The 11,942-nt window shown below is 63.2% G+C and overlaps 2 protein-coding genes across 2 annotated transcripts in view; one reads left to right on the top strand and one right to left on the bottom strand.

The window, feature by feature from the left end:
• Positions 1–120: 120 nt before the first annotated feature.
• On the top strand, positions 121–6,598 carry VOLCADRAFT_105382 (uncharacterized protein; the record flags this gene model as incomplete). The annotated part of the gene is made up of 14 exons (XM_002952114.1): positions 121–420; positions 502–574; positions 844–987; positions 1,445–1,512; positions 1,719–1,787; positions 2,160–2,312; positions 2,667–2,725; positions 3,199–3,499; positions 3,744–3,892; positions 4,379–4,566; positions 4,897–5,064; positions 5,538–5,823; positions 6,203–6,260; positions 6,527–6,598. The coding sequence occupies 14 exons, from the start codon at positions 121–123 to the stop codon at positions 6,596–6,598; spliced, it is 2,088 nt and encodes a 695-aa protein (XP_002952160.1).
• An 837-nt stretch (positions 6,599–7,435) lies between these two features.
• The window catches only part of VOLCADRAFT_92785 (uncharacterized protein), a gene marked incomplete at both ends in the record, with an annotated part of 18,764 nt that continues 14,257 nt past the window's right edge, over positions 7,436–11,942 (bottom strand). The window contains 4 exons of the mRNA XM_002952202.1: positions 7,436–10,774; positions 10,935–11,123; positions 11,355–11,495; positions 11,810–11,842. Coding sequence (XP_002952248.1) covers positions 7,436–10,774; positions 10,935–11,123; positions 11,355–11,495; positions 11,810–11,842 — 3,702 coding nt within the window. The remainder of the gene's footprint in view (positions 10,775–10,934; positions 11,124–11,354; positions 11,496–11,809; positions 11,843–11,942) is intronic.

Genomic DNA, 11,942 nt, shown 5'->3' on the forward strand with positions numbered 1-11,942 from the left:
ACGTACGGAAGAAAAACTTGTTTTGGCTCAGCGATCCCTCGAGCAGGACAGCTCTTGGAATTTTAGTTTTAGAGACTGGATGAACGGCACTGTGTAGTTTTTATAATCTCGGAGCTCAGAATGGCACACCAATTGCTGCGGCGGCCGGTCCTAGGTTGCAGGGCTCCCGCAGCCCTACCATGCCCAGCACAGATTGCTGTGACACGAACAGCATGCAACAGGTTGCCAATTGTGCTTCGCATATCGTCGCCTTTGCGGCCCCAGCAGTCCACAGTAAACCGCCGGGTCATCCCTCAAACTCCGTGTCTAGCGGCTGCGGAGAGTGAGGTCGCCGACCCCATGGAGCGGCCACGCTCCAGATTCCTCTTCGACACATCTCCTGAAATTATCGACAGTCCGGACGCACCAGAATTGCCCATGGTGCGCTTCGTCAAACCACGCATCGCCCCCTCCGGCCAACAAGCTTCCTTAAACAACACCGTTGTCGTTCTGCCTTTGCAGCCAAGCGAATATCAGCAAACTTTATGGACGTCCTTTGCGTTGGCGGGTATCGGCCTCCACACAGGAGAATACGGTAGGCTGTAGTCGGAAAGCGCCTCACGTAACGACGTAACACGATTACGCAGCACACGCCGCTCATACCAATCACCTTGAGCGGTGAACATCTATACTCCTCAATTTGCTCCAACATCACGTAAAAAAACATATCCCGAATTCCACCTCGCACGCCTAGGTCAACAACATGCGACCCTACCTTGCGTTTCGATCGGACGGTAGACTCTCCTTGGCCCCCCGGCCTCCATGCCTGTCTTTTCCCCCCCTTTTCCCTCTTTCCCCGCGCAGCCTGTGTTCGCGTGCGCCCCGCCTTCGCCGGGGAGGGCCGCTACTTCGTGCGGGTGGCTGAGGGCACCAACGCCCCCCGGGCCATGGCGGGCGCGGATATGGACCTGCAGGAGGAGATCATGGAGGACATTTCCACGGAGGAAGGTGGGAGAGGGGGCGGGTGGGAGGGTTTGGAGGGGGAAAGGAGGAGGCAGAGCCCGAGGAGGGGGGAGGAAAAGAGGCCACACACCTCCCCCCTCTTGACATGTAATCCGCTCCAAGTCCTCTCGATCTGTACCGCCCGCGGGTCCCAACAAACCTAACCACCTACCCAACTTAAGTCACGTGTCAACGGTTCCATTCCGGACTGATTCCCGTTTGGTCTCCCTCACCCCCCGTCACATGCCCCTTCACATGCGGCCCGCCACGGGGGGGGCCCTGCACCTCCTTGGCCCACCCCCGCGCCAAATGCTCCCCTCCCCCCCCCCGCATCGGAGGCAGACAGTTATTTCTTTTACATTGGCTATTGATTCTCTCCCTCCCTCTCCCTCTCCCTCCCTGTCCGGGGTGGGGACCCCCTTCATGCGCCCCCTCGGGTCCCACACGCCTCATATCACGCCAGGTTTGCTGAACGACCCGGAGTACCGGCAGGAGCTGGTGACCGCCTACCAGGAGTATGTGGATGCGCAGGTGGGGGGCGGAGGGGGGGGAATGGACGGGATGCATGTAGGTGGGCAGGTAAGTATGTATGTATGTACGTGTTGGTATGTATACAATCCCCCCTCCCTCCGTGGACACGACTCCTCTACATTGGCCCTGTTACTTGGTGCATGGCATGACATGACCACCACTCCCGGGTGCCCCCCCCTGCCCCGCGTGTTCTTCCCCCTGGCCAGGAGGAGGAGGGTTTTGGGGGATCCTTTGTGGATTACCTTCAGGCCCAGGAGTACACGGATTTGGTGCAGGTGCGCGTGTGTGTGTGTGTATGGGGGGAAAGAGGCGGGGGACACAGTGAAGGGGAGGGGGAGAGGAGAGGGGAGGACGGGAACCCGATGTTTCCGTGTTTCTCAGGTGGTGGCCGTACGGGGGTAGTCAGCAGCACAGCAGGAGGGGAGGGACGTAACGGATATGTCAAACACACATCTGAACCCCAACCACACACACACATACACATACACACACGTCACCCAACCAACCACAATCGACGCACACACCCCACCGTCCCCTTTACCCGGCACGCACCGATTGGATGCCGCAGTACGAGCTTTGGTACGGGTCTCCCGCCGCCACACCTCCTTGCCGTACACCCTCCTCCCCCTTGCCCCCTCCCCTTGCAGCGTCTGGAGGAGCAGGGGCCCCCCAAGTTCCCGTTCTCCCAGGCAGAGGAGCCTCAACCCCGGGATGAGGGGGAGGTGTACGTGCCCGCCTCGTGCGGGTTTGTGTACGAAGCCAACCCCATCACCACCACAGTGGCCCGGGGGAACTTCCAGGTGCGGGGGGGGCCCGGGAGGGTGCGTGCGTGTGTTTTGTGTTTAGTGTTGAACCGCGTCCTCCGTGCCCACCGCGCACAGCTCAAGTATATAAAAGTGAAATTCCCTCCGGAAGCAAACGCCGCTGTCACCGAGCAGTGTGACCCCTCACCAGGGGGGGAGGGGGAGGGGGAGGGGGCAGTTGTGGGGGCACTGGGTCGCCCCGCTGAGTGGCTCATGGGGGCTACCGCAGTGCTGGAGGACTCCACACGCCCGTGCACATGTGGTCTCCCACCCGCCTCCTGGACATCCCCTCCCCCCCCACCACCACCCCACCCGTTTCCCCCCCCCACCACCACACACACACACATCCAGGTCGCGGGTGTGGAGTCGCTGCTGTCAGCCCTGGAGGCCTGCGGGGTGGATAATGCGAGGTGGGGGGCCCGGGAGGGGCGGGTGTGTGTGTTTTGCGACCTCCGCTGGTGCAGTAACCAACGTACGACAGCGCCTGTCGTAAACATACAGACATATCGATTCCCCGCGCACATACAGACGCTCACACAGAGACGCGTGTTTTGATTTTCGATTACCCGATGCTGAACACACACACATACATACGCACAGTTAGGGCCCCCCCCTCCCCCCTCCCAGTTCTACGTCTGATACACTCTTGCCCTGGCAGCAGCTTCACTCGTTCGTGGTTCGTTTCCCCCCCTCTCCTCGACCCTCTTGCCCTTCCGTTGTTTCCCCTCATTTTCCTTCCACGCCATACACACGTACGTACATACATTCATTCATTCATGCATACATCCATGCATACATCCATGCATACATCCATGCATACATCCATGCATACATACATACATACATACATACATTCATGCATACATCCCCCCATCCCACTCAGGATTGAGATCGAGGGGGGTGATGAGCTGCCCGTGCTGGACGGGTCCGCGGAGGGGTGGACTGACGAGATCTGTCGGGCGGGGTTGCGGTACGCCCCCACCCGCCCCGACCTGACCGTCGCACTGCCCCCGGGGGCCCTGGGGGGTTTGGGGCCGGGGGGGGAGGGGGAGGAGGGGGGCAGCACTGCGGGAGCGCGAGGAGGGGAGGGGCAAGGGGAGGAGGAGGGGGAGGAGGGTGTACGACAAGGAGGTGTGGCGGCGGAAGGGAGACCCGTACCGAAGCTCGTACTGCGGCCCCAATCGGTGAGTGCTGGGTAAAGGGGGGGATGGGGGGATTGTGTGTTGGAGACGAAAGGGGAGGGGAAGTTGGAGAACTGGCCCGAAGCGTGTACATGTCCCTGTGTGTTTTCCTCTGTCTCACCCCCGGCGGTCCGCCCTTCCTGTCTGTCCTGCTCGCTCTGGGGATGATAGTGGGGGAAGCCGTTTGATTGGTGGCCTCCGTAATACACAGACACGCACTCACGCACATACACACACACACGCACAGGTAGTTTCGGTTGTCCGCGGCTCCTCCTTCGTAACGCTCTACCCGGAGGACACCTTCCGCATCACCGCGGGTCTGGACCGGCACCGGGAGGCACCCGTGATCGGGAAGCAGTGGCTCACGTGGTGCATGTTTGAGGACGTACACTACAAGTGAGGGGGGGGGAGGGAGAGGGGGAAGGAGGGAGAGGGGGAGGGAGGGAGAGGGGCAGGGAGGGAGAGGGGGAGGGAGGGAGAGGGGGAGGGAAAGCACTGCAGCGGAAATGATGGTGCGCTGCAAGTGGTGGTGGTGGTGGTGGCGGTGGCGCCGGTGAGCCCGGGCCCCCCTTACAGTCGCCAGTGGCAGTGGCGGCGGTCCAGGGGGGGAGGGAAGTGGGGAGAGGAAGTGTCGCCCAAACCCCACGTCGTACGACATCCCCGGCCCCCACCCCCTCCTGTGCCCCGTGCGGCCCACTCGAAGTAAATCCCCATTGCCTGTTTTACATTGTGTGCTCAACTTGGGGGTTCACCCGTCTATCCCGTGCGTTTTATGTCTGCATGTATGTGTGTGTATTCTGTGTGCGGCTCACGTGTCATGTGTTTGCAAGTCCCATGTGTGTGTTTTCCCCCTCCCCTCTCCCCCGCACCCGTCCTTTTCAGGCACGCTCTGAGCGGCGCACGCGGCTTCGTGAGCTCCCCCGAGCAGGCCATGGGGATGCGAGATGCCGGGTGGTTGATGGGCGGTACGGAGGGGGTGATGCTGATTGCCCTGGACGACCGTTGGTACGACCCCGATCTGGTACGACATGCTGACGAGCCCGCCAGGAGGCAGATTCAGGATCTCATAGGTACGGGGCTCAGAAGTGACGGGGGGGTTTCAGAGCTGTGTGTGTGTGTGTATGAGGTGGGTTGTAGGGTGTACGGGGGGCATCTCGGGGGTTTGTGGGGGGGAGAGGGGTTTTAGTCTGACGTGGTGTGTGTGTGCGCGCGCCATGTAGAAGGGAGGGGCCACCCAGTACGGCATTAAGGCGTCACTAGCTTCCCGGGGTTTTGGAAGATACCCGGGGGGGGGGCAACCCCCTAGGACCCCAAGAAACGACTTTGCTAACTTTCACTCGCACACGTTTTCTCTCTCCTCTGGGCCCCCCCCCGGGTCCCCCCCCCCGGGTGTCACACAGGTGACTTGTCGCTGCTGGCTCGCGACGGTCATTCGGGTTTGCCGTGCGGCCACATTGTGTCGTACAACGCGGATCACGAGCTGAACGTTGCCTTCGTCGAGAAGCTTCTGGAGTCCACTCGGCAAGACGGCGACCACGGGGACTGGGTGCCCATCCGCAATGTGGCCGGTGGGTGGCAGGGGCTGGGAGGGGGCGGGAGGGGGTGGGAGGGGGGCGCCAGGGGGGCAAGGTGCTGTGGCAGTGTGGGCAAAGTCGAGACAGGAAAGCACAGCAGCGGCCGCCGGCTGCCAGAGTGACTCAGAACAGAACCGCTGAAGGGGTCCGCTGGGGTAAGTCGCCGGGAGGCGCAACTGCTGTCATGTGAACGTCACTACTTCCGACATATTCTGGGTGCCGTACTCAGCGCGTTGATGACCGTGTGGGCGCCCCCCCATGCCTCCGTGGTTGCGTGGGTCGACGTGAGTGACGTGTCTTCCCCTCCCCCGCCCCGCCACCCTGCACCCGGTGGTAACCATTCTTCGCTCTTCGCGGGGGGTGGGTGCTGCTTGCGGTTCCTTTTCCCCTCAAGAGTCTCTCCGTCGGCAGCTGGTAGTTAACTTTGTACGTGACTCGCTCCGAAACCCCAACTCAATGCCGTACAGGTCCTTCCCTCCCAGTGGAGTTGAGCGAGCTCATGAGCGACGTCATTGCCGAGCCGGGGGAGCTCGGGGCGGGAGAGGAGGACGAGGAGGAGGAGGAGGAGGAGGGGGCGGCGGCAGCTGGGGAGTACGACGAGGCGGATGAGGAAGAAGTGGACGAGTACGGCGAGGCAGGGGAGTTTGAGGAGTACGAGGACGAGGAGGGGGTTGTGGATGTGGAGGCGACGGAGGTGGAGGATCCTAGGAAGCGGCGGGGTGGTGGTGGTGGTGGTGGTGGCATGGGACGTCGGTGAGGAAGTGGGGTGTGTGGATGTGTGTGTGGATTAGGGGATAGAGGCGGAGGAGGACAGCGGATAGGGAGGGGAGCGCTAGCTGAAATGATAAGTGTGGTGATGTGGGTGGTGGGCTTCGAATCCGCGATTTTACGATTAGGGACCATTACTGTTTTATATGACTGATGGAGGCGGTGTGCCGCGGTGGTAGCGAACAGCCACAGACGGCAAAGCGACGGTGTATTCTGTAGATGACATGACGAATGCCGTATATGCGACTGTACGACGTGACGGGGTGTTACAGGCAGCTGGTGTGGGTTAGCTCGCCCCACACGCACACAACAACCACAAGGCGAAGCCGCGGGCTGTCTTGTGCCGTCGGGATCATCACCGCAGCCGCCCCACCTCCACGACCAGCAAACCACACAGGGACCCCCCACAGCCACCAAGGGGGGTGAGGTCAACACTCCGCTAGGGGGAGGGGAGGGGAGGGGAGCACAGAGGAGCTGAACGGCGAACGGCAGCTGGTGGTGGTATTGCGATTTGGCGCAGATGAGTGTTAAGACCAGCTACCCAGGTGTGGTGAGCACAGCGACCTCAGGAGTTCCTTGAGTAGCGCACTTCCGGGATCTGGTGTCCTGTGCAGTTCGGCACACATACATACATACATGTATACATGTACATATATGTACACACACACCACACGGCTTGCGGCTCCAGGCGGTTAGAAAACCAGGAGGGCAGACCAACTTGGCGAATGACGACATACCGTACGGCTTTACCACCAAATGAACTCATTTCTTACCATCACCAACATCACCACCTCTAAATGTGTTTTTATGGGCGGGAGCCCTCAGGCAGCATCCCAAGCAGGGGGACATACACACAAACAAACAACGGAAGACCCGCTAACACACACACGCACACACGCTCGCGGGGCGATACAGGACCCCACCCGGCGCAATTCGTTCGCTCGCGTGTGCGCGTGTGCTACTGCCGACCTCCCGCGCATTAGCGCTGTTCCCTCCTCCTCTCCCTCACCACCACAACACCAACAAAACATTTAATCAAAGGTGCGCCAAAATGAATACCCGCTACTCGCGAGTGCTACTGCTACTGTAGCAGTACTACTGCCACTGCCCCTACTGCTACTGCCAGTACTAAATGAGTGCTGTACACTTCACAAGCCACAACGTCCTGATGGTGATGACGTCACTGTCAGGATATTTCCCCCAACACACCGGAGGGGGGGGGTCTCCCCAATGTCAACAAGTCCATGCACACTCTTAAAGCCTCTTGAAGCCGATAGATGATAGATAGAGAGATAAATAGACAGATAGATATATGGATAGATCGCAATCGCAAACCCGACACGACCCTGCGCGTTACAACCACCACAACCACCACCACAACCACCACCAGCACTATATCTCAGTGATATGGCCAGCAGCACCCGTCAAGAGGGCATCGGCTCCCCACACACATACATACATACATACATACACGCGAGGGAAGGCCACCAAACAGCAACCACCCGATAATGCGCGCACCAAGGTATATCCTGGATCACTCACCAACCAACCAACTAACCGACCAACCAACCAACCGACCGACCGGACAAACTACCTGCTACTGCCACTGTTGTGGCCCCAGCCCCGGAACCACAGTGGAGCACGTGGGCAGGTAACTGACGCCGCTGCTGGTAACGGGCGACGGAGGCGAAGCGCCAGCCACGGTGGCGCCGCCGCAGCCGGTGGTCGCGAAGGCGGTGTCGGCGCCGCGCAGAGCTTCGGGACTATGAAGGGTCCATCGCGCCGCCGTACCAGCGGCAGCGGCCGCCGCCGCCGCCGTCACGGCGGCACCATGCGCCCCAATATACATCGCAAGACCCGATGCCGTACGATTCGAGCCGCCGGAAACGGTGCCGCCGCCCGAGTTACCTGTGGCGGGTGACGCGCTCGCACGTGTCGATAGGATGCCGTGCAGATGGTCCAAGTAGTACGGAGCCAGGTGGCGGCCGCTGCTGCCGCCGCCAGTCCCCCCGCCGCCACCGCCGCCGCCACCGCCGCCGTCCAGCCAGTGCGGGAAAGACATGGCGCTGCTGGACGGCATGTAGCTGATGCCGCTCGAGGAGGCCGTAACAGAGGGCATACGGCCAAAAAGTGTGTTGCTGCCGCTACAGCCGCTGCCGGCGTTGATGGCCGCCGTACGGGCCGTTGCCGCCGCCGCAGCCGCCGGTGCCGACGGCACCGCGTTAGCAGGGCCCGCTGCGGCTCGGGGCGGCGGCGGTGGCGGCGGCGGCGGCCCGGGCAGCATGAACATATCGCTGTCCAAGATGGCCGCCTCGGCTGAGACTGCCAAAGCCAGCTGGGATTCATTGCCGCCGGTGGGCCGGTGGGGACTCCGTCGCCGCTGCGGCGGTGGCGGCAGCGGCGGAGCCGCTACTGGCAGCGGCGTCGGAGGATCGAACCCCTGTCGTGGCACTGAAACCAGCTTCGGAGCTTCTGTTGGACGCCCCGCAATGTGCCGTACAGTAGGCGCCGCCGCCGCCGCCGCTGCCGGAGATGCCGAGGCCGATGCCGTTGCCCCCGGCGGGGATGCAACCGGTCCTGGCAGCCCAACACGGAGTCGAGTCTCCCCCGGCCGCTCTGTGTGAGCCGGCTGCGCCCGGGCGGCGGGTGCGGACGCCAACACCGACGCCGCCAGCGCCTCCTCCACGTGCCGCGGCGGCAGCACCTTGTACGCCAGCTCCGAAACCGCCGCCGACGAGGGCTCCATACGACTGCTTGGGACGTCATTCGCGGCGGCCGCCGTGGCAGCCTGGGTGCTGCGACCCCGCATCAGCAGCGTCGCCAGCGAAAAGCCCCGTCGGACACTACGGCGCGCGCTGGCGTTGGCGCTGCCGCTGCCGACGCTGCTGGCGCTGCCGCCGCTCATACGCGCCACGAAGAGGCCGTTGGAGGTCGACGGCCGGCCCTCAGCCAGGGGCGCAGCAGGCAGCTGCTGAGGTTGGGCGACGACGTCAACACACGACCCACATGCACGTGACGGCACCGCCGGCACCGCCGCCGCCGTCGCCGCCACCGTGGCTGCGAAAGCTCCCTGCGCCGTGGACGGGTGCGATGTCGTGATTCCTTGGTACCAATGGGACAAGGACGAAACGGAGCATGTCGCAGGGAGGGCACCGACCCCGCCGACGCCGACGCCGGAAGAAGTGCCGGCGGCGACGGCGACGGCGACGGCGGCGGTGTCGCGACCCGCACTTGGCTGAGGCGTCGGCCTCCGGGACCAGATAAAAGAGCCGCTGGATCGACGGTGTACGACATTACCGGTGCAGCTGTTGAACGCTGCAGCCGTCCCGAGCGACGGGCTTCCGCTACCGCCGCTGACGCCGCTCCCCAGGAACTGAAGTTTGCTCGCGCTCAACTCCCGGGGGAGAGTTGTCGTAGTGGCGGAGGACCCCGGCGTCAGCCGTACAGCGCGACTCGTTAAGGCCGAGGCCGACGCCAGCGGCGACGATGGTAACGGCTGGGAATCCGCCGCCAGCTGCGGGGGTGACGGCGGCGGTACCGTATGCTGTTCCCCGCCGCCAGCTCTACAGGTGACGCAAGCCATCCACCCGCCTCCCGTCGCCGCCGGCGGTGGCATCTGTCCCTTCATGACCCTGGCGGCAGCTGCCGTATCAAAAGGTGACACAGCATTGTCTCGGCAACTGCCACCTCCGTCAACATCGCCCAAGTAGCCCTCCCCGGACGTCATAACTGTCGTACTTGCCGCCGCCGCCATGCTTGGCAGCGTGCCTTTACGCACCCTCGTACGGCGAAATGCTTGCAGTGCCGGCGGCAGAGCGTCTAGGGAATACAGCGTGTCCTGCTCGTCCAGTGGTACGGTGCTCGTAACACTGTGCTCCGCTGCCTCCGTCGCCAGCGCCTGTGCCAGTGCCGGCCCGGTAGATCTGTGCGTTCCGCTCTGTGTCTCGCCGCCGCTGCCGCCGCCGCCGCCCATCCGCTCCATTCGCATGCCCGATCCCACACCCTCCCGCGGGGAGACCTTCGCAACGCCACCTGCCGTACCCGCCGCTTCCGCTGCTGCTGCAGCGGAGGTGGGCGCAGCAGCCGCTGCTGGTGACGCAAAGACGGCCCTTATCAGCGGCGGCGGCGCGGCGGCGACGGCCGTACCTGTGCTGTTGAAACCGCTGCCGTTACGCGCTGCCGAGCACAGCGCGCTGCTCGTGCTGCAGCCAAACGGCGGCGAATCCAGCGCGCCGCCAAAGCCGCCTGGCGGCGCCGCCGCCGCCTTCATCCGCGCCTTCCCCATCCTGGAGTTGTGCCCCCTTATGGTCGCCTGGTCGGGGCCCATCGATGAGAAGCCCCGCAGCTGGCCGCCCGGGAAGAGGCGGAGGCAGATGGACAGGGAGGCCGGGGAGGGGGAAATCGTCAAGTCGCCGCCGTAGTCCCCGTCGCGGCCGCCACGGCTCGTCATCACCGCCGCTGCGCCAGCAGGTCCCGGGGCCGACGGCGGCAGCCAACCCGCGTGATGCGGGATATACGTCCCGCCGCCGCCGCCGCCGCCGCCGCCGCCGCTGCCTACCACCGTCTGACGCCAGCTTGCGCTCCCCAGAGCCGCCGCCGCCGCCGCTGCTGCTGCCGCCGTACCGCACTGCACATCGGAAATTTCCGCATGGACATCGACGGCGGCTATCCCGGTTGCCTCCGCGGCGTCGGCGGCCTCCCCGTCCGCGATGACGTCGCGGCGTGTGGATGTGGCGGAACCGGAAGGCTCGCGGCCAGACGCTGCTGCGAACGCCGCAGCGGCGACGGCGGCGGCGACGGCGGGGCTCTGTCGGAAGACGTCCGTGTAGTCCTCCGCCGTGTACGGCTCCATGCACTCCGCCAGGGGGTGGCGCCAGGAAGTCCTCTTCCGGCGTGTGGGCAGGTTCATGTCCCGGAGCAGCTGGTCGTGGTACGACTGTCGTACAGGGTGGAGAGGAAATGAGGAGAAAAAAACCTTGGATGATGATAATGAGGGGGCGGAGGATGTAAGAAGCAAAGGAATAACTACCAACTACCAACTACCAACCGAAGGATGTGTGTGCAGGGGGGGAGGGAAATCCTTCCCAGTCTCTCACCAGCATGTACAACATGACGGTGCTGCCACGGAGCTTGTGCGGCGGCATTGTACGGCGCCGCCACTCCCGCTGCGCCGCCACGTCAGCTGCCATGGCCTCCGGCGGCGGCAGGTTGACTTGCCCCGCCAGCACCGCCGCCAGCCACTCGGCTTGCAGTGCTGACGTCAGGATGTTGTTGAAGGTGGAGACCTTACGTTGGGGCGGAGGGGGAGGGTGCGGGGGACGGGGGTTACCGCCAGAGGGGGGGGAGTAGCGCCGATAGCAGCTGGGGACATCAAAATCAATTTACATTGGGATTTTTTGATAACCTCCCTTTAGGGCTTTAGGAGCTCAAGAAGTGGGGTGGGTAGATAGGTCGGTAGGTCGGTAGGTACTCCCGACCACCTCACCCCCTCAGCCTCCCCCCCCCCCCAAACACACCTCCGCCCCCACAAACGCGAGTCCGGGCAGTCCGGGCACCAGGCAGTGCCGGTACAAGTACAGCCCGTCGTGCTGTACGTCAAGTGCCGCCCGTACATCCGGCTCCAGGAAGGTGTAGTGACTGCTGTACCCGGTGGCGTACTGGAGGAGGGGAGTGTGGCGACCGATGTACGACGGTGTACGACACATGGCCTTCATCAATGTGTTTGCAATATGTTGTCGGTGGAAAGGTAAAAAGCGGGAGCAGTACGGCGTTTTCCGTACTGCAGCCGGGGCCTTACACACACCCGCAAGTAGTGTCTCGTATGTTTTGTAATTAGGGCGAACATAAGAATACGTCGTACGACAGGCCGCAACCCCCCACCTCCCCCACCTCCCCCACAATAGGCGCGAACCCACCCGCCCAAACCCCCAGGCGCGGGGAGCCGCCGGGGGAAACCCAAAGCCCCCCTCACCAGCACGACATCCGGATCCAGCTCCGTACCGTCCTGCAGTACTGCAGATACGGGAGTGAAGTGGTCCACCTCCCCTGTCCAAATCCAGATCCAGATCCAAATCCAAATCCAAATCCAGATCCACGTCCACCAG

The sequence above is a fragment of the Volvox carteri genome, assembly GCF_000143455.1.
Source record: "Volvox carteri f. nagariensis unplaced genomic scaffold VOLCAscaffold_28, whole genome shotgun sequence".
In the NCBI taxonomy this organism is placed as follows: domain Eukaryota; kingdom Viridiplantae; phylum Chlorophyta; class Chlorophyceae; order Chlamydomonadales; family Volvocaceae; genus Volvox; species Volvox carteri.